The sequence below is a fragment of the Lissotriton helveticus genome, chromosome 1_1 (assembly GCF_964261635.1).
Source record: "Lissotriton helveticus chromosome 1_1, aLisHel1.1, whole genome shotgun sequence".
NCBI classification, from domain to species: Eukaryota; Metazoa; Chordata; class Amphibia; order Caudata; family Salamandridae; genus Lissotriton; species Lissotriton helveticus.
Window position 1 is genome coordinate 1,952,862,465 of NC_136057.1, and position 23,343 is coordinate 1,952,885,807.

At 42.8% G+C, this 23,343-nt stretch overlaps 1 protein-coding gene across 1 annotated transcript in view; it reads left to right on the top strand.

Annotated features, from left to right (window-relative positions):
* The window catches only part of KCNT2 (potassium sodium-activated channel subfamily T member 2), a 1,660,679-nt gene extending 1,650,469 nt beyond the window's left edge, over nt 1–10,210 (top strand). Inside the window, exons 30-31 of the mRNA XM_078650345.1 lie at nt 8,184–8,268; nt 9,876–10,210. Of these exons, the coding sequence (XP_078506471.1) occupies nt 8,184–8,268; nt 9,876–9,987 (197 nt within the window). The 3' untranslated portion in view covers nt 9,988–10,210. The remainder of the gene's footprint in view (nt 1–8,183; nt 8,269–9,875) is intronic.
* Nucleotides 10,211–23,343: the final 13,133 nt, after the last annotated feature.

A 23,343-nucleotide genomic window follows, 5' to 3' on the forward strand; every position in this document is an offset into this window, starting at 1 on the left:
AATAACAACAAAACATTAGCCCTAAATTATCTTTTGAAATTAAGTCACAAAAATATATGATAAAAATAAAACAAATAAATACAAAATTAAAAAGTATATATTACCAAAAACTATAATACACTACAGACATTGATGCAAACAATTATATACAACTTTTGCTCGGATAAAAAAACTATTAAGATTCTAATTCCAAAGCAATAGAAAAAAGAAAGTACATATAAATAGACCTTTGTTACTCTATTCAAACAAAAAAAAAACATCAATGTAAATAGATATCATTTTACTATGATCTAAAGAATTTTTGAAAAATTTTGAAATTTAGAGAGGTCATATTTACTATTCAGTACTATCCTGAGCAATGGTAAGTGAAAGTGTTATTACAAATTCGAAATAAATGTTTTAAAAATCACAACTAACTAAATATAGATAAACATGAAATTGAAATTGCATTACAACAAATATAAGAAAGTATCAAATATTTTTAAAATGATAGAATAAATATACATATTTTGATAATAAAATTGCAACATGAAAATGCAATTTTCATGTGTAGGAAGATGTCCCTTACCGCACATAAACTATCCAGAATGGTGATGTGTAACTTCTATGTTTGCTGCATTGTCCAGTACACATAGAAGTTGCAAATCGTCATGTTTTTAAAGTATTGTTTATGTGCAGGGAGGGACACCATCCTGCACATAAACAATTGTTTATGTGTTTTGCTGTTTCTGTGTGTGCTGCACAATGCAACACACATATAAAAAGCAAAAACGAGGAGAAATAAAGCATTTCTCCTCATTTTGCCATGTTGAGACCAGGTTTTCCCTGGTATTAATTTTGGCGCTGCCTCCTATTTACGCCACCCTTGTAAATAAGGGGCAGCGTCTAAATCAATGGAGGTTGGTATTGGAACACCCACTGCAACACCCATTGCCCATCCCTTTCACGCTAAGTATAGCATGAAAGGATGCCTTATATACAAGGCTGATGACACAATGAGGTGGGAAACCCAATATACCCTTGTGGGCTTGGGTAAGAACTAATATTGACAGGTAATATGTGCTGACAAGGGATTTCACTTCACTGATTATTTCTAGCTGTAGATCAGTAGGGAATTCATTCGTCACTGATTTTAAATCTTAATTTTGTGAAGAAGCTGTTAACCAATCATGCTTCTAAGAATAGTTAATATGCAATAATGATGAAAAAACACTGGATATCGTATATTCAAAAGGATATATGATGAAAAATCAATCTCATATAGACATTTAAACAAGGCACTTCATTATGGACACCTATATTTCAAATGTCAACAAACAACCAATCCAGAGAATGTATATATATTAAGTGCTGTGTTGCAAAAATCAAACTACCAAAGTCACTTACAATATCTCTTAAGAACAACGATTAGGGAGATATAGTCGATGTTTCGGTCTTCTTGGTATGACTCCTTCAGACCATCTTCAGGACTATGAGATAGTATAACAAAAGACCCCTATGGAGAAAATATATATAAGTCAAAATATAATTCTCTCTATACATCACTTATTTATAACAATGACAATGATAACCCCTGTAGTTAAGCAACTTCGCTATTGGTCAGTCTGACACATTCAATGATTAAAGTCAGTGACAATTTATCAATAGAAAGAACATAGGAGAACGATATTTTATTAACATTCCTAAGATTATAAGTTATTTGTAGTTCTTACTTATATTGGATCGTTCTTAGAAACTGCACTTCGGACAGATTTCAAGAAACGGGGCACGCTGCTCCTTAGACCATCAGTAATGCAGGAAGTCAAATTTCTGAAAGTATAATAAATACCAATTGATCTGATTTGTTCATGCTATTCTTGTTTGTTACCAGGGTCTGAATAAATATCTATTTGATTACCTGTGGTCTCCCAAAGAGGACCATAATTGAGGGTTTCTTCAATTAGCACTCCTCACTTTCAAATGGTCAAATTGTTAATGTTCAGAAAAAAATCTGTAACAGAATTGGAGTTTATTTTACCAAAAAATATTATACCCATGACTCCATGTTCAAATTTAGATAAGCCATAACATAATCTAAAGTTTTTAGTCACTTTCGAAAGAGAAATTTAACTAGTATCGTCATCTGACATGGGATGTATAACATGGGATGTATTGGGCTGTTGTTATCGACGGCCCCATTGGTGGTAAGTATTTATTAATCCGTTACATAGACTGCATACCAACTTGGAGGTTTTTACACTAATCTCTACTTCATAACCAGTAGACTATTGAATGTTGACTAACCACAAGTTTTAGTTCTCGTAAGTTATGCATAATATGCGATATGAGTCTCGTAACAAAAGCGGCTCTTACAACACTGAGTAAAACTTAAACACAGTGTGGTTTTTTAAAATCGCCGAAAAAGCGATCCATGACGAACCTTAGTAACACAAGCATACACCTATTTTAATGCTAGTAAAGCACTTGAATGGTAGGTTAAACCATATGCTAGCATGTCCCCAGAACAATCCTTTCGACTTACTCGGAATCAAACGAATGGGTAGCTGGAACCGGCGGCAGTCCTTCGTTCTGCATACATAAACAATGCGTGCAGAAACAGCGTTTTAAAGGGCATGCCCCGGAAGTACTTGCATGAGACTACATTTTCTCATCAAGATATTGCTATTTAGAGAAGTATTTTATATTGATATTAAAGAACACGGCTCTACTATTAGTGCTGTTTTTTTGTCAATATTTTATATACAAGGCGGCGTTAAGCCACATTAAGTGACTTAACGCCACCTTGTAAACAAGGCAAAGCCCATAACTCAATAGGAACATAACTAAAAGCGAAGTTCCTGTGGTGATATGGCTTGTAAATATGCCCCGCACTTTTCTATTGTGGCTTGCGATGTGGCCTGGAAAAGGGCTGCATCACAAGCCGCAATAGAGAAAGGCATGTTTGCAAACATCCACGTATTGTATGCCAAGCACCAAGTGGTGCCTGGCACATGGTGCACAGATGCTTGGGGGGGCACCACATGCAACCCCCGGACCACGTAGCAGTGGCCAGTGGGGGACGGGGGCCCTGCTAGTCAACTCCAAAGTCCCTTTCCGAAAGCCTTCCCATGGCAGTGAGACTACAATGAAAAAGCCGTGGGAAATGGACATCGTAATCCTACGGCGGTGCCTGTTCAGGCACCGCCTCCATTGTAGGGATTGCTGTCTGACTGCCTCCCCAACGGGCTCCTTGAGCCTGCTGTAGGGAGCATTCTTCCCTCCACCCTGCTGCACTACAATTATTGTTATCCTAAGCCGGCGGTTGGATCATTGCCCTGGATGTCAGGCCCGACCTACATCATAATGAGGGCCTAAATCACCTAAGTCATAATATATAAAATAATGTAATCAATTACTTAAAACAATTAAATGATTTATATGATAAAATATAATAAAATAATTTATCATTTAAACTGTATCAAATAAATTATTTATAAACATCTAAAATAAATATTTGAAAAACCTTCTCACCTTACTCCCCCACAAAGCCAATGACCCACCAATAAATAAAGATTAAAATAAAATAAAAAGAATCATTAAATGTAAAGGAGTTGAAAAAGTATGTTATAGACAACTATATTTAAAAATTATATTAAAGACTTACAAATTTCATTCAAATAGGACACGCACCATCAAGGGACCACAGACCTCTGCTTAAGCTCTCCTTGGTTCCTCACTCTGGGCCTCATAAGGATGTTGGGCAGACAGCCACCGACAAGCCGTCCGACATCCGGGGCAACTTTCATTTTAATACCAGCGGTAGGACTGCAACGGGCGAGGGGAAAGACTGTCGCCTCCAATAGGCTCAAGGAGCCCATCAGGGTGGCAGTCGGAAAGTAATCCCTTCAATGTAGGCAGTGCCTAAACAGGCACCACCATAGGGATTACGATGTCCATTTCCCACAGCTTTTTCATGGCAGTCTCACTGCCATGGTAAGGCTTTTGGAAAGGGACTTTGGAGGTCTTTTCAGACACTCACCCTCACTCACAGATCTGGGTTGAATCCATTATTGTTCTTTAGCTCACTTCGCCACCCCAGGGCAGACGCGGCCATATGCAAATCAGTATTGACCCTGTGCCTCATGGGAACAGTCCAGCCCAAACAGCCATTCCATGCCTTCCCTGGACTGGAAACAAGCATCCTGGGACCAGTTTCAGGGTAACACCCCTCATCAGCCAGGCTAGCTTGAATACAGTGGCAAAATGAGCAAGGGATCCATGTCTGGGCATAACCTCCCAACTTAGGGTGAACAAAGCAAACGCAAGGAGATGATGGCAGAGCGCTGAAACTTTTCAGACACTCACCCCCAGTCACAGAACTGGTTTGAATCCATCATTTTTCTTTACCTCACTTTGCCACCCCATTTCAGACCCAGCCATATGCAAATCAGTCTTGACCCTGTGCCTCATGGGAACAGTCCACCCCAAACTGCTAAGTCAGGTCTTCCCTGGACCGGAAACAAGCATCCTGGGACCGGTTAAGGGGTAACACCCCTCATCAGCCTGGCTAGCTTGGCAGTGGCAAAGTTAGCAAGGTGTTGGATTTGTCGGATCCCAAACGAAATCTCTTCAGAATCTGAATGATGCACAAATGGGTCCACCTCCTGTTAACCCCAACTCTGAGAATAATTAAACACAGAGCCAAGGGAGAGCAGGTGAGGGAAAGGGTATTGGGAAGGGGAACAGCAGGGAGTTTGACATCTGCAAGAACAAAGAAACACACATTAACTCTGAGCACAAATACTACTCTCTGGTAAGTCTCTATTGTACATCTGTATATACCTTAGGAAACCAGGCAGACCTTGCTTCCTGGTATTCCACCTCACACGTCAAGATATTAAACACCTGACTGCCTCCTGTAACCTGTAAGCACAAAAATAGAAGGATTTACACTCATCCTTCCTGCTCACATTCACAACACCAATAAAGATAGTAACACGACTAATACATTTTCATACATACCTCACACAACATATAAAAGAACATTGACATGTAGAACACAAATGGGCTAGGAAAGTCTTGTAAGGCAACTTCTTGGGAGCAAGGAATAATTCAAGTAAACATTCAGAGTTTCATATTTCTTCCTAGTCTTCACGCTTGTTTAACATATTACACCCTTAGCCTCGCTGGTTGAGTATTGTGGCTTTCAGTTTCAGGTTCTCTCTTAAGTGGAAGACAAACTGCTGATTCTTACCATTGATTCTACAAAGGCCGCACTGAAATCCTTCTTTTCGACCAATCCAGAGAAAATTTATTCAAGAACTTTTGGCCTGATGAGCTACCTAACCCCAACCCTACATTGCCTGCTGCAGTGGCAAGACATCTGGGCATAATGTTTGCCGACATGCTGGCCTTTCGGCAGCAAATCCTTTCTTTGGTGGCCTGTGTTGCTCTTCTTCAATCTCTCATTAAATGCTTAGATCTTCCTTCAGCGATACACAAAATGGTGGCCCATACCTTGATTACCTTAAGGCTGGACTATGCCTATGTTCTCTATCTTGGCCTACCCAATAAACTGATCAGCCAGTTACAAACTGTCAAAAGGACCATAGCCTGACATATCTTGGATATTCCGAAACAGGTCTCAGTGTCTCACTTAAAGATCTACACTGGATGCCAGTAAAGAAATTGATATTGTTTAAGGCCATTTTCTTGATCCATGTTGCTTTCTAAGTTGCGTATGAAATATCTTTCTGACAGAGTTGTTCACTACCAACCAGGCAGGGCGCTTAGATCTTTCATGCCTATACTAGGTTCTACCGTTGGGTAGTCGTTCCTTCTTGGTGCTTGCAATCAGAGAATGGTACGTCATCCTAATAAAGCTAAGTTAATGTTAATGTTAATTGAGAGTTATAGAGTGCCTAATACCTGCAGGTCTCTGAGCGCTGAGAGAGAGTGGCTATGGCTTCCCCAGATTGTTAGCTCAGAATCAATTTCTTCCTTATGTCCAAGCCTCTGTAAAGAGGAAGGTTTTCAGTTTTTTCCTAAAGGGAAGGAGGACTTTTTCTAACCGGAGGTATCCTGGTAACTTGTTCCACATTTGTGGGATCAGGCCCGAGAAGGCTCTATGCCCTTGGGTCGTATTGTTGAACCGTGGCCAGGCCAACCGCCTCCCTCGGATGACCGGAGGGTACGATGGGGGACGTATCGCCCTAGGCGCTCCTTGATGCATCCTGGGGCCTGTCCATGAAGGGCCTTGTGGGAGATGCAGAGGCCCTTGAATCTGGCTCGCTCTTTGACGGGGAGCCAATGAATCTGTTGCAATAGAGAAGTGGCCCGTGCCTGTCTGGGTAGATTGAAGATCAACCTGGCTGCATTATTCATTGCAACTTGCAGCTTTCCTAGCAGCTTTTCCGGTATTCCAATATATAGCTCATTGCCATAATCTAGGTGGGACATAATCAGCGTGGTCACCACCATCCGCATTGTGGGGAATGAGAGAAGGGGTGATAATTTCCTCAGCTGTCTCAACAGGCCTATGCAGGTCCCAACCACAGAGGACACTTGGTTGGACAGTGTAAGTTTGTCACCTATTCAAATGCCCAGGCGTTTTACGACTGGGGCTGGCATAGGAGTGACTCCCAGCTCCTGAGGCCAAAAGAGGTCGGTCCAAAGGTTGCTTCTTGTGGTGATAGCTAAAACCTCTGTCTTGTCTGGGTTAACCTTAAGTGAGTTCGCTGTCATCCAGTTGACCACGTATCGAAGGATATTTTGTACACGTGCATGGGCTGTTATCAATTTGCAGGATTACTTGCGTGTCGTCGGCATAGTTGAACACCTGGCAGTCCATGCGGGCCAGGGCCCCCATCAAAGGTCTGCGATAGATGTTAAACAGAAGCGGCGATAGTGCCGACCTTTTGTGACTCCATCAACAATGAGAATGCAATTAGGAAGGTTCTCAAAACACGTATAGTTGCACCTCGATAATTTATTAGGAGACAGATACATCGGTCTGAGTATTGTGCTGCAACACTCCTTTGAGTAGCTGTTGTGCTCTAAAAATAACTCAATTGATACATTTGTTCAGTCATTCATCTATGGTTCTATTGACTCTTACAAACCACTTGGCCTTCGGCCTCTTGGACTAGGATGTTACCAAAACCTCTTGATGACAATCAAGGATCATATTACACAGTTACTAGTTATGCATCATACATATCACCATTGCCACATGGTTAATTTGGTAACCTTTTCATCAAAGCTAAAGAAAAACTGGAACTTTCAAATTGTAATCAGGAACTAGTGTTAAGAGAACAATGCAGGACAAGCATTTATGTTTATATGTATTCCATGTTCAAGTGCACAACATGCAGTGGTGTAAAGTCCATATTTCATTGGCGCCAGTGAACTATGGAAAATATTTAATGGGTCCCTGAGTAATATGGGTTTCATCATTACCATGACTTCCCCAAAGTGCACTGCACAGCCTTACTGTTGTCCATTGTTTAATCAAGATTCTAGTCATGAAAGGCAAACAAAATCTGAACATTGTAATTCCAATCAGTGCCGCATTTTACTTGCACTTTTATAGTACAGCTTCAGCAATCTCATACTGCTAAAGATAGAATGGGTTTTGTTACAAAGCATAGGATGTTTTTTTCTAAATTTCAACATTCTAAACTACAAAATGAAGTATTTTTCTCGCAGTTTTTTCACAGAAAGAAACAGTATAGTGCACTCATTCACTTGCTGTTTCAATAAATATTTTACCGATTAAACAAAACACCCTTTCACTGCTAATGCTCTAAAATAAACACATGTTAAAGCTTTAGGGGTAACATGCAATATGGTTATTGCCATCTCGAGTTTTTAATGACTTTTGCAAACCACTCAGGCTTCAGCTTTATTGTTTATGATGTCACCATATTATAAAAAGTACAGTACAAAAGTTATGTAAAAGTGCAGTTTAAGGTAATCAGGATAGGTGGATGCTGAACTGCTTCTTGAATATTGAATAGTTTGTTTATGTGTTTTAGAATGAATCCAATGTGGCATAGCGGGTTGTTCTTGACTCTTATAGAACTTCTACCATTACTGCACATCTGAATTTGACTTGTTGTTCTCATTATGTGTGTACACAAATGCAAACTCCTACAGCTTCTTTATGCATGTGGTATTACACTATATTTTTATTTATCTTTCAGATGAAATGAATGATCATCAAAACACACTGTCATATATCCTAATAAATCCTTCTCCAGACACAAGATTGGAACTAAATGATGTTGTGTAAGTTTATGATATAACTAATAATTACTTGGGTGATTACTCATTTACCAGTATGTAGACACGAATTTTCATCTAAACGCATGTTCACGTATTATACTGACTGAGGAGTGAAGACAGTGGGGGCAATGCAGCGTGCAAACTGTGATACAAATGCAGGCAAATTGCAGTAAATCATTATATAAATAAGATGAGATCCCACTATATTTTAAAAGAACTGCAATTTCTCCGTTCTAGGGCCTGATTTAGAGCTTGGTGAATCGTTAGTCCATCACAAACATGACAGAGATCCCTTCCATCTTATTAGAAGGTCATTATATCCAAATACACTGGTAATAATGTGGGTGGGTTAACTATCACGTTTGTGATGAAGCACCCATCTGCAAGAGTCTAAATCAGACCTCCAGTTTGCAATATTTAAGTGGACTTCCCAGATATTCAAAGTGGGGGAATGAGAGAAACTGGGAGAAAGTGAAAGAAGGGGGAATATGAAAGGAGCTAAGAATATGAAATGAGTATATACGGAAAAATGGAGAATGGAGAAAATGAAAAGTGAAATAAATTGTTAGATAATATGATTGAATACGAGATGAGTGAAATTAATGTAGGTTATAGAGCAGAGTATATGGGGTCTTAGTCAATATGTAGAATATGAGGGAGAGGGGAGATATGACAATTGGGACATATGAGAGTGAGGCAATATAAGAGGATTTGAAATTTAGTCTGAATATAAGACAGAAGGGAGTGAGCTAGAGAGGAAGGTAAGTTGGAATAGGTAGAGGGCATGAGAGCAAAGAATGAACTAATATGAGTGTGATGGAATTATAGTATAGAGGTAGTATACAAATATTATACATGAGAAAGGGAAAGGTAAGTCCATTCGAGTGACAGTGAACATGAGAAAAGCAGAGAATGAACTTGAAAGGGTGTGCTCACAGAATATCAAGGTAGGGATCTTGATGGACACAACAAATAAGGAAAAGCTATCAAAAGGAAGTAAGTATAGATTTCCAATACCTAACGCCACATATATGTACCTGGACAAAACATATATCTTTAAGGTGCATAGAGGTTGAGTTAAGAATAGTAAATATATGCTTCCTCTATATGCACTTGCCTTTTTATATGTTGTTCCTCGATATTCTGCCCGAGTTATTACTGTATCATGATCTTCTTAGCCTCAATATTCCATAGTATAATCTATTGGAAGAAGACACGAGAGAGCTGAGGCTGTGAGAGAGGGAGAATTTAAGAAGGTGAGAGGGATGTAATTTACTTATAGATTTATTTACTTATGTAATAATTTATTCATATATTCGCTAGAGAACTCGATAGGGCTCACATGCCACGCACAGCACACATTAGGCCATCAAGAGATCAGAAGAAGAAAGGGCGGAAATGTATTATTGAAGGACATGAATTTTCGTCAGTTACCTAGTCTGAAATCTATACCAGCTGCATTACAAATCTTGTTTTAATTAGGACTAAGAAGCGGACAATGAAAGATAAGAGCAACAATAGATATTGGAAAATATGTCAAAATGGAGTCCTTAGAGGAGCATGATATTTCCTACTTATTTCAATAATTGCCTTTCTATTGTTTTTGACAGCTATTTGATTCGAGCGGATCCTCTAGCCTATGTTCCCAACACTGCAACTAGCCGAAAAAATAGTCTTTGCAACACTGCTGGACCAGACACAAAAGATGAAACACAACTTTGATGCACAATCATCCACAACAAGGTTTTAACAGATGGCCTTCCACTTTTTTTCATTCTGGACACTATGGACATTTTCGGCCATTCCTAGAAAGCCCAGATCAGGGCAATTTGCTGCAGTATTACTGATAATGTTGTCTTGACAATATATAGATATCTGTGATTTCTAAAATACTAGACAATTTTCAAAATGAGTTGCTGTTAATGTAACTATTGTTTCTAAATAAAAGTTTGTAGAGAAATGTGTGTGTTTTATTGGAAAAATGAAACAAGAAAAGATTAAAGGTGTATTGTATAGGTGGGAGTTTAATGTTCATGGTTAAAATACAGAGTTTCCTGATTTTTCTCTGCTTAATTTGTGCCAGTGTTTGCAGGAGGTGGGCACTGGCACTCATTTTTGAGGACTTTGACTTATTAGTTTCATCAGATATACCAAGAGAACGAGGAATAGAGGCAGAAAAATGAGGAAGAAGGAAACATATAGGAAAGGGAATAAAATAGAGATAAAAAAAGAACCTGTAAGAGTGATATAAAGAGATAGGGAGTTTGGGGTGGTGGTGGAAAGAGGCATGAGATTGTATCAACATGAGATAGCCTTGGTGCTCGGGAACCTGGGTAATTGGTATTTTATAGCACCAGAAACAATAGACACTCTACCTCTGTCCACGTCCCTGCTACTGTTGATGGAGGAGTGGTGGTTTGGCAGGTATGGGGCCTAAAGTTACCCCGGAGTGGGAGAACAGGGCAGGCAGAACCATTCTCCACACAGACAATTCCCTGAATGCCTGCCACAGTTTTCTATTGGGATTCCTTGGAGACCATCACAATGTCCTGGTTAGCTGATCTTGCTAGGAAAGCAGATACACTATTTAATAAGGTGGATTAAGGTGCTGCAGTAGCTCTAAGCAAAGTACTCTACCTCAGCGCAGATATCACTGTATAGGGAAATTAATGGAGTTCTTCCTGTTTTATTATGTATCTCCTGTGGTCCCAGAACCACTGTTCTCCTATGTTATCACTCTTCCCTTTACTTCTTTGGCTCCTGGGTTTCCTCCTCTGTGGAGGGGCATTGAGTGAGAGTAGATATTGTATGAGGAGAACAGCAAAGGAAACACAGGGTTGATTTGTCACTATGTGTGAACCTTTGACTCTCTCTTTACACACCCTGCATTGGGCGATCATCTCCGAAATAGAAAAACATGGAGACGGTGCAGGGGTAAGGAGAGAAAAGAAGACATATGGAATTCAAAATCAGGTTGGCTTAGTTGTAGAGAACAGAGGGCCCTATTTCTCACTTTGAGGGCCAGGCTTACCTCAAAGAACTGTTCGACTTTGAGGTAGGCGGAATTTGCGTAGTCGCGCTACGCAAAGCTCAGCAAAACTGTAAAAAATCTCCGCGAGCACGCAGAGTTCCTCGAACACGCGGAATTGCTTGTTCCGCCTGTTCGCAATGCTTTTTTCCTGTTCGCGAATGCTGTTTGCATGCTCAGGGGGAAATATCTCATGAACACGCATTTTGAAAGCGCGAACAAGCTAAAAATTCCACAAGCGGAACAGAATTTACCGCCCAGGCCTAGTCCTTACACACAAAAGGTGATGGAATGATTGGTACACATAGCCTAAACCACTGTCATTCACTATTGATAGCATTCCAACACATTGATTTCCTCTTACTATGCCACTCAAGGTTCAGTGAGAATAAAGAGTTAGACTGCCCCAGCAAGTAGCAATAGTTCCTGCTCTGGAGTCAGTGTAAGGGAGCGGTTGACACCTTCCACTGACCCATCCTGTTCATTGGAAGAGAGAAGGTCAGAGAGAGGTTCTTTCTCCTCTTCCACCACATCATCTGTCTCGAGGAGCATAGTGACTTTGTATCCCTCATATTGGGGCTTGAGGTGATTAACCTGAGGGTCTTGGGGTCCACCAGGTAGGTACCCTCCCCCTTTCTCTCCTTCACCTCATAAAGCCCAAACCAGCGGTCTTGTATGGGCCTGGGCTCCACTGGTTCCATTCCCCACATTTTTTTGGGCAGACTGAACCTCAACCAAAGTGGCAATTTCAAATAGGCTGAACCCAACTCCTTTCCGTGGCACCTCCATGTAGGCAAAACAAAGGCATGATAAGAAGGCATTCCACTTCCATCTCAAGGACTCGGGCAGGCCTATAATAATGCATTTAAGGGCATTGTTGAGCCTCTCAACAAGCCCATTAGTCTGAGGGTGATACAGTGTGGAAAACCTATGTCACTTCACACTTATTCCATCTTGGGGGTAGGTAGGGGACGCTGTTAGGACGCCAGCCCAGTTAGCGCTCTAGCAGTCAGGCTGACTCGCTAGAGCCCTTTAAAGGCTCAACATGCAAGCGCGCAGCGTGTGCGCGCGGCGTGTGTGCCGAAGTACCGCCGGAGTCACGCCAGAGTCCAGCCCGTCTGCGCCCGTCCGCGCTAGGGACGGGCTGGATGGCTGGGAGACAGGTTGTACCAACGCTGAGTCCGTGGGGCTTACATACTCTCTGCAGGACCTAAACAATCTTAGGCCCTCTAAGCTGTTATGTCATCATAGCCATCCCCCGGAGCTTTTTCTGTTCTCTACCGGCTACCTTTGCCCCTGCTTCAACTCCACAGGGCCGCCTCCGGTCTCGATGACCACACCCGTGGGTCCTAACGCCAAAACAGTTACCCCTAGGTTGAGTGATAAGGGGTTCCTTTTGAATGCAAGATCTTTGGTCAAGAACAATCTTGCTTTCAAGGACTTTGTTTTGGCTAGAAACCCAGCCTGGGTCTTCATCACGGAGACGTGGGCCAAGGACTCCTCGGGCCCAGACCTGGTTGAAGCGGTACCCGAAGGCTATACGCTGGTGAGGGAGGATAGAGTGGGTCGTATTGGGGGAGGGCTTGGTATCCTTCATAAGGACGACCTCTCCTGCCACATTACGCCTCTTTCCGATTTCCCAGACGCCTTCCAGGCCCTACAGTTCTCAATAAACAGAGCACACTCTGCACCGTTCAAGGGCTTTCTTATCTACAGGCCCCCTGGAAATAGAACTGATTTCGGCCCTCATATGCTCAACATGTTGGAGCCACATTTTGGCTGCGAGCACCTTACTGTCCTGGGGGATCTGAATTTCCACTTAGAAAATCGGGATTCTAAGGAAACCCTAACACTACTAGATATTTTCTCTGGCTGTGGCATGCAACAGCTAGTTAAAGGTCCCACCCATCAGGCTGGCCATACGCTGGACGGGGTCTTTTCAAATGATCCTAGGTTAACCACTGAGCCTCCCATACCTCTTTCCTGGTCGGATCACTATGCCATCCCCATTGAGTTAATTACCACTACTGGGAACAGCAAGGAAAGTGATCCTAGTAAAAGGGAACTGAGGCGTAAGCTCAGAAGTGTTACCAACGAGAGGCTTGCTCCCAGACTGCCAAGCGGGGAGATCTCCTCAGAGGAGGACGTTAGCTCTGCGGTCGAGAGGTTTGACACCGCCATTAAAATAGCCATTGAAGACCTTGCCCCTGCCTCACTGTGTTATTCCGCGAGGAAAAGTCCACAGGCACAGTGGTTCTGTGAATCACTAAGAATTCTCAGGCAGGGTGTACGAAGACAGGAGCGCCTCTGGAGGGCGTGCGGGGATTTGAGAGAAAGGGAGAGACATAAAATCCTCCTAAAGAAGTATAAGATGGAAGTGATTAGTATCAAACAGGAGTATTTTGCCTCTCTTACCACCTCACTCTCCTCGCCGAAGGAGCTGTTTAAGATAGTAGACACGCTCACATCACTGAAGGTTCCAGACCCCGTGGTGAGTTCACAGCAGCTCTGTAATGACATAGCACAATTCTTTGAATATAAAATTGTGGATATTTACACGGCCTTAGAGTCTCAGAGAAGGGCCCTTCCATCCATACCGTGCTCATCTGTCCCCTCTATAACCTCTCCCAATGAGCTGCTGCAGGGATGTTTGTCCAGCTTCCCACCCCTCTCCCTTCAGGAACTTGATACACTTCTGTTAAATACCAGGTCAGGCTCCCCCCTAGACCCGTGCCCCTTGAAGGTTCTCAAACAATGCAAGGAGTCTCTCCTGCCCACCTACTTAGAATTCATGAATCAGGCAATGAAGGATGGTATTTTCCCTCAACATTGGAAAAGAGCGGTGGTTAAACCACTACTAAAAAAGGCCACTTTAGATCCGGGTGTTCTTAAAAATTTTCGCCCCATTTCGCTGCTTCCAGCCCCCGCAAAGATGCTGGAAACTCATCTAAACCAGCATCTCTCAACTTTCTTGGAAACCTCTGGCCGCCTAGATCACTCGCAGCATGGATTTCGGAGAGAGCATAGTACTGAGTCGGCCCTCACCATCGTGCTTGACAACATTCGCACAAATGTGGATAAGGGCCTGACGTCCCTCCTCATCCTGCTAGATCTCACGGCTGCGTTTGATACCCTGTCTCCCTCAGTGCTAACATCTCGTCTGAGGGAGTCAGGGGTCGTGGGGTCAGCCCTTAATCTGCTGTCCTCGTTCCTTGGCCAGAGAGAACAGAGAGTCATGCTGGGGGAGTTTCTATCTCCATCCCACCCTGTGCAGTGTGGGGTCCCTCAGGGGTCGGCTTTAAGCCCGACCCTCTTTAACATCTATGTGACCCCACTTGCCAGGCTGATTAGATCTTTTGGGATGGAGGTAGTATCCTACGCTGATGACACGCAGATCCTGATGTCTCTCGCCCAACCCTCCATCTCGGCTGCCACCAACTTCAGACTTTGCATGGAGGCAGTGGCTCAATGGATGATTTGCAATTCATTGAAGCTCAATGGCGAGAAAACAGAGATTCTGGTGTTCGGAGGCAAAAATGACATCTGGTCGGCGGAATGGTGGCCACCATCTCTGGGCCAGTGCCCTACACCCACCGCCCTGGCCAGGAATCTAGGAGTCATGATCGACCCTACTCTGGGGATGAGTCATCAAGTAAACAGGACCATCTCTACCTGCTGGGGCATAATAAACATCCTGCGGAAGATAAAATTCTATCTCTCCCCTCAAGCCAGAAAGCAAGTAGTAGTTGCTTTAATAGGATCGAGACTAGACTACTGCAATGCCCTACTTCTGGGTATTAACAAGGGCCTCATAAGGAGACTCCAAATGGTACAGAATGCTGCAGCAAAATTTGTTCTAGATCTACCCAAGCGGGCTTCGGCTACAGCTGCAAGGAAAAGCTTGCACTGGCTCCCGATAGAGTCCAGGATTGCCTTTAAGTCCCTCTGCTTGATCTATGGGGCTTTGGCTTCAAAGGGGACTAGAGGCCTGAGGGAACTGTTGGTTCCCTATTCCCCTGCTAGAACTCTGCGTTCAGCTAACAAGTCCCTGTTGGCCTGCCCCCGTGTCCGCAGAGCCAAATGGGGTGGTAGAGCCTTCTCAACCTTGGCCCCTAAGTTGTGGAATGCGCTGCCAACTGAGATTAAATCCCTCCCCACTAAGCAAGCCTTCAGGAAGATGCTCAAAACGTGGTTATTTGCCAAAGCCTACCCCTAGCTCTGGATTTGCCTTTTTGATTTTCTTTGGTTAGGCGCCTTGACGCCTCCGGGCTAAGTTTGCGCGTTTATAAATTGCATTTCAATTCAATTCAATTCAATTATTGACTTCATGCGTGCAGACATGAAGTTTGTGCCCCTGTCAGACACTACATATTTGGGGAACACCACCAGTGTAATAATCCCGATCGGAGCCATGGTCACTGTAGGTGCAGTCACAGTCCTCCAAGGTATGCCCTCTAGGTACCTAGTGGCATGGTCCATGAAGATCAGAATGAACCTGTTGCCTAGGATAATCTTGTGGTCCAGGGCCCCAATGACGTTGATGTCCACCCTTTCAAAGGGGGTGCCAATTGAAGGAAAGGAAACTAAGGGGGGCTTTAGCTTTCTCCTTGATGTCCCACTGGCTTGACAGGTATGACATGACCTGCAGAATGTATCTGAGGTAAATTTTACCTGCAGCCAGTAAAATGGGTGACAAGCTGGGCAAAGGTCTTGTCTTACCTCAGAAGTACATCATGAGTCAGACTCAGTGGGAAGGCCTGTAGCACTGGGAGACCATCAACAGAATGGTTTCCCCAAGCTCAGGAATCTTAGGCTCACTATATAGGAGGTAATTGTCCAAGTATATCAGATGGTCTCCAGAGGTGTCACCAGCTGCCTGGGGCTCAGCTTGCCGCCTCGGCCCTCAAGAGTATGGCATTCCTTTTGAGCTCTGCAGAGCTCCTCCCTGGTTGGCCCTGCCTCAGCTTGCAACCAACCAGCTCAAGTAAGTTCACCAGGGCAGCAATGTCTTACTCTTTAGGCTCTGGGGCATCATCCTCAGACTCAGCTTCCTCCTGAACTATGGGAGTTTCAGGGGCAGGTTTCTTACACCTGTTGCCCTTTCTCTTCTTAGAAGCCACCTGGACCATTTTTCCAACCTCCAGGCCTCCTTGACTACCCTCTTGGACTGCCATTGCCCTTGTGGTAAGGAACACCCACTCAGTCAACGCTAACATCGCTAGGTGGCTCCTGAGCCCCACCTCTTTCCAGATAGTGTGCTCTAAGTCATTACCAAGCAGACGATCCACAGGCATTGTAGGACTCACAGCTACCCTCAAGTAACCTGAGAACGCCTCCAAGCACTACACTGACCATTCCCTGTGTCTGCCTACCAGTGAGGGTTTGTGCCCTCTTGGGGCATTTCACATTTCCATTGACGAATCATATATATGGCGCTCATAAACATGTGGGGTTGAATTTCCCTGAGAATGTATTGTCAGGGAGGCCATTCTTGTTTTGATCAGGTTGGGATTGAGAACCCTACCCATGAAAACTATTTGGGAGCCTTGAGAGAACGTCTTGTTTTTTTTGTTGTTTCCCCGCTCTTTCTTCTATTGGGGACCCTGTCCACCCTTCTTGTGATCACCCTGATACCATCTTGGACACTCTGGTTCTGACACAGAGGCCCACCGCTCAGGCAAGCTCCCTAGGGAAAGTGAGCTTGCTGTCCATTAGGTGTTAGCACAACCCTCAAAATCACGTCACACAGCCCATTTAAATCACTAACCGTACTTGCCCTCAACCAACCACTTAATGCCTTACTGCAGTAATCAAGGAAATACACCCAAGGGTGGTTTTGCAGCTACTGGCTGTCTCTACCCCTCATGTGGTGCTACTATGGGGTGAGCCCAAACTTATTAAGAAAAAACAATCAATTTGGATGTGTAGAGCACAGCTAATCACCCGCGAGGGTATACAGGCACTAGGTTTTCATCGGGGTCAGTTGAAGAGTCTGGTGTTGCCTCCCTTTCTGAATTCCTAGAGTGGGCTTGATGTTCGGAGGTGGAGGGGAAAGTTGTTCCAGGACTTGACAGCAAGGTAGAAGGAGGAGCGTTCTCCACTGTGGCTCCGGCAGATGTGAGGAGTGCAGGCGGGGGTGAGGAGGCAGAGCGCAGGTATCGGAAGGGTTGGTGGAAGTACATGCGGTGGTTGATAGCTTTCATCGATGCATACCTCATCTAGTCCCCTGGTTCTAGTGTGAGCAGAGTATCCCTTTACAATATTGGCATGTGTTTAAAGACTCCCCCCAATCCTCTTCTGGGACCCTTTGCATCTTTAAGACTACCTCATTAGCTGAAACCATTTGTCAATGTCATCCGCCACCACATAGTGAGCACCAGATCTTGGGAAATATGGGCCATCTGTCTCCACCAGCCACTGCATTGCTGCCACCATTACTGCTTAGAAGTAACAACACATTTGCCAATACTGCTCAATTGTTTAAACAAGCAAAATCCAGCTGAGTTCTGCGTTCTCACCTGAACAGACCAAACATTCAGTCTAGAAATATATCTCAAATTCTTTTATTTTTCATTTATATTCAAATTATTAATTTTTGAATTTTCCTTTTTGCAAAAACGTTCACAATTATTATACAAACAATGTGGAATAGGAACTATCTATTTACACTAATGACAATTAAGTAAAAGATAGTGAATATGTACACAGGAGTGTCAGGGAGGATGTGCACTCAATACAGCGAAACAAAAATGTATTCAACTTCTATTCGACAAGTTCATTTCTCAAAAAATGCAGGCATACAGACAAACCTTTCATCACAGTGAGTGGTAGGGAGGGAGGGGGTGATGTGAAGAAAAAAAATATATTAAACAAACAAGAAAAGAGAGTTGGAATCCCTGAGAAATGTTTTCTAAGTTCAGGGTTTATTTGGGAACAAAGCTATTTATTCTTATGGTCACCAAACTGGTGATTAGGCCATCTGCTATTTATTTCCTTTCTGATTATTTACAACAATGATTGGCCTAATAGATTTAGGAAGGCACTCTTAGGAGGCAGAAAAGCGATATTTACACCACATGAAAACCACATGTAAACAAAAAGCTCGGATAATGGGGTCGACGCGTTTCGAATCCCTTGAGTCACGGGATTCTCTTCAGGACCTTAACAGATACAATCTGAAAAACATGAAAATCAACAAACATTCAATCAGTGATGTCTCATACACGAGGACCTTCAACCTCATCTTACACAGCACACACCATTCTCGCAGTACCTGTAAAGCTTGTCGGGTCTTTTTGTAAGGGTGAGCTGTGGGTAACAAATGAATCTGAGTCAAAATAAATTTTTGGACTCTAAGGCTTTCTTCAAGGCAGATTAAGAAAACGTGGTCAGGCACTTACATGTAGGGGGTTGAGATGACTCCTCACACTCGATCTAGTGTTCCAAATGACGTCTCAAGGGCAATAAATTCAAGCAAAAAAATCCCATTCTGTTTTTTGTTATCTATCAAAGAAAACAAAATTTTTGTTATAAATTTGGGCTCTAGTCAAGTCCTTGCTGTTACACAGCGACGCGGGCGGGCTGTACAAAACGTGTTTCCATCTACCCTGATTGCATTGATCGGTACTTCAACTTAATTCCAATGCTTGCTGAATACACACGGCAATAGGCAGATCATTCAAACGTGCTTGGGCTGTCAACATATGTGATATGTTGCAGGAGTGTGTCTGGTTTAGGATATTCGGCAGTCACAAAAAGTGTTGGTAGTGCCCTTACCGTTTTCTTTTGATCATAAGCTCCCCGTTCGGCATGTCTGTCTCAGTCGCCGGTGAAGCGGGTCATCAGCTCGGCGCTTAAACGCTGTGTTCAAAATTGCGCTCGGCCTGATGGGAAATGTAGTTTTAGTCCGATATTCGCTGTTTGTTGGCGTCAGGTGTAAGAGTATCTGGTTCCCACTCGCCTGGTTGGGGATTTTGGTTCGTGTGTTGTGTGTACCAGACACTGTGCCAACCATTGTGTGACGTCCACATGAACTTTATGGAAGGAGCTTTTAGTGTTCGCCAATATTATGTTGGCCGTCATGTTTTTGGATTCTGATTTGTACTAGTACGGGGGAATCATTTGTGATAATTGCCAGGATTGTGTCTGGGGGTTACTTTTGTTGGTGAGATAAACACCGATTTTTAAATAGTCGCCTGGAGAGCGTGGGGCCCCTTATGGTTTACCATATATTGGTGAGCCGGTGCAAGTTACCTTTTGGGGTATATAGACTCCGTATATCAGCTGGAATATTCATTTGCAGCTACACACATCTAGGTTTACAGATTGTAGAGTTCCGTCATTTCATTTAGCCCATTAACAACGGTATTAAATTTAAGGATTAGCATGGCTTCTCTTTGTCGTAATTTGGCTTCAAGGTCGCCACCTCTTGGCCCCAGTTCTACTTTAGATATGACTGTCCATCTAAAGTCATTGTCATCATGACCACTTTCTACCCAATGTTGTACCAAGGGTGCTGTAAGTATTTTTCTTTTTAGTCTGCCGCTCTTTGCATTCAAGAAAGATAAAAGTATTGCAAACCAAATAGTCCGAGCAGCATTACCAACAACACACAATCCCACACTGAGAAAGTATGTGGGGTTACCCCCCATCAAAGGACACCATAAATGTGGTACTTGCATCAGCTGTACATCAACGATCGAAGGAACACTGTTTGAACATGAAAACATATTTTGGAAGCACGAGTCTTTCACAAATTGCAAAACGCGCAATGTAATTTACGGAATTTTTTGCCCATGCAGAAAATTGTACATTGGGAAGACCAGTCAAGAAGTGAGGCAAAGAATGTCTCAACACAGATCCAGACTAAAAAGAAAAATACTTACAGCACCCTTGGTACAACATTGGGTAGAAAGTGGTCATGATGACAATGACTTTAGATGGACAGTCATATCTAAAGTAGAACTGGGGCCAAGAGGTGGCGACCTCGAAGCCAAATTACGACAAAGAGAAGCCATGCTAATCCTTAAATTTAATACCGTTGTTAATGGGCTAAATGAAATGACGGAACTCTACAATCTGTAAACCTAGATGTGTGTAGCTGCAAATGAATATTCCAGCTGATATACGGAGTCTATACACCCCAAAAGGTAACTTGCACCGGCTCACCAATATATGGTAAACCATAAGGGGCCCCACACTCTCCAGGCGACTATTTAAAAATCGGTGTTTATCTCACCAACAAAAGTAACCCCCAGACACAATCCTGGCAATTATCACAAATGATTCCCCCGTACTAGTACAAATCAGAATCCAAAAACATGACGGCCAACATAATATTGGCGAACACTAAAAGCTCCTTCCATAAAGTTCATGTGGACGTCACACAATGGTTGGCACAGTGTCTGGTACACACAACACACGAACCAAAATCCCCAACCAGGCGAGTGGGAACCAGATACTCTTACACCTGACGCCAACAAACAGCGAATATCGGACTAAAACTACATTTCCCATCAGGCCGAGCGCAATTTTGAACACAGCGTTTAAGCGCCGAGCTGATGACCCGCTTCACCGGCGACTGAGACAGACATGCCGAACGGGGAGCTTATGATCAAAAGAAAACGGTAAGGGCACTACCAACACTTTTTGTGACTGCCGAATATCCTAAACCAGACACACTACTGCAACATATCACATATGTTGACAGCCCAAGCACGTTTGAATGATCTGCCTATTGCCGTGTGTATTCAGCAAGCATTGGAATTAAGTTGAAGTACCGATCAATGCAATCAGGGTAGATGGAAACACGTTTTGTACAGCCCGCCCGCGTCACTGTGTAACAGCAAGGACTTGACTAGAGCCCAAATTTATAACAAATATTTTGTTTTCTTTGATAGATAACAAAAAACAGAATGGGATTTTTTTGCTTGAATTTATTGCCCTTGAGACGTCATTTGGAACACTAGATCGAGTGTGAGGAGTCATCTCAACCCCCTACATGTAAGTGCCTGACCACGTTTTCTTAATCCGCCTTGAAGAAAGCCTTAGAGTCCAAAAATTTATTTTGACTCAGATTCATTTGTTACCCACAGCTCACCCTTACAAAAAGACCCGACAAGCTTTACAGGTACTGCGAGAATGGTGTGTGCTGTGTAAGATGAGGTTGAAGGTCCTCGTGTATGAGACATCACTGATTGAATGTTTGTTGATTTTCATGTTTTTCAGATTGTATCTGTTAAGGTCCTGAAGAGAATCCCGTGACTCAAGGGATTCGAAACGCGTCGACCCCATTATCCGAGCTTTTTGTTTACATGTGGTTTTCATGTGGTGTAAATATCTCTTTTCTGCCTCCTAAGAGTGCCTTCCTAAATCTATTAGGCCAATCATTGTTGTAAATAATCAGAAAGGAAATAAATAGCAGATGGCCTAATCACCAGTTTGGTGACCATAAGAATAAATAGCTTTGTTCCCAAATAAACCCAGAACTTAGAAAACATTTCTCAGGGATTCCAACTCTCTTTTCTTGTTTGTTTAATATATTTTTTTTCTTCACATCACCCCCTCCCTCCCTACCACTCACTGTGATGAAAGGTTTGTCTGTATGCCTGCATTTTTTGAGAAATGAACTTGTCGAATAGAAGTTGAATAAATGTTTGTTTCGCTGTATTGAGTGCACATCCTCCCTGACACTCCTGTGTACATATTCACTATCTTTTACTTAATTGTCATTAGTGTAAATAGATAGTTCCTATTCCACATTGTTTGTATAATAATTGTGAACGTTTTTGCAAAAAGGAAAATTCAAAAATTAATAATTTGAATATAAATGAAAAATAAAAGAATTTGAGATATATTTCTAGACTGAATGTTTGGTCTGTTCAGGTGAGAACGCAGAACTCAGCTGGATTTTGCTTGTTTAAACAATTGAGCAGTATTGGCAAATGTGTTGTTACTTCTGATTGTGGCGTAGCCTTACTGCGCTAAAGCCAAACCCCTTCTTTGTTCAAAACCATTACTGCTTAGCTTTGAGGTCCCGTTCTTTCAGGCCCACCTTGTGAGCCATCAACAGCGTCTTCTCTTCCAAGGGTCTATGTGCAGCAGCTTTCTCTATTTTGAGCTCGCCCATCTGTAGCTGGAACTCCGTCTCTGCCTTCCAGTCTGCCAGATCCTCAGGGGACAGGCTGTGGAAGGACACACTGCTCTCTGCCCTGGCAGAGGACCTCACTCATGTTGGCAAGTGGTCCTTCTCTTCCTGCTGCTGCAGCTCAGAGCTTGTGGCAGTCCATTCACCTCCTTCTCCTCCTCATCTTCCAAGTCCAGCTCCCCATCCTAATGGTCATCTTCCTCCTGCTCCTCTGGTTTGGTTTGCATCCTCCTGAACTCTTCATAGATCCGGGTCCACTTTGGAGGCCTTCTTCCCCACATCCAGCCCCCTCTCTTTGCAGAGCCTCAGCAGTGCCACTTTGTTGACATTGTCAATGTTGCTCAAATCCAACTCCATTATAGCAAAAAAGATGTGAGGCAAGAAATACATTTGGAAAAAGCATTACAATTACCCAATCAAAAACTAAGGAGAATTTAGAATAAAATCTACTTTGATATTGGATTATTTGGGGGACTTTTGTTTTCACCAATCACTGTGTGCCACAGCACAAACACAAGTACTAGATTCCACCACTAAACACCAATGTAAGAAATTGGGTTATTGATTCACAATACTTGTCAGGGTGAACCGCAAAAGTTACTAAATTAAGCTCTGCTTCAACAGCTGGTAGCTAGGCACAAAAGCAGTCAGGCATAATTTAGAGGTAATCTGTATAGTTTTTAGGCATACCACAAACAGTCATAAAGTGAAAACACAACACAAGAAAACTTCCAAACTAATTTAGAAGAATAGAGAAACATATATAAATAAAATGACACAAAATAAGTGACATCCAATCTGTAGAATCATATTTTATCAACTTTAAAAGTTTTTAGTGTAAAATAAAACTAAAAGATCAAAGCACCAACTGCGTGTATCTGATCGCACGACACCGGGGCAAAGT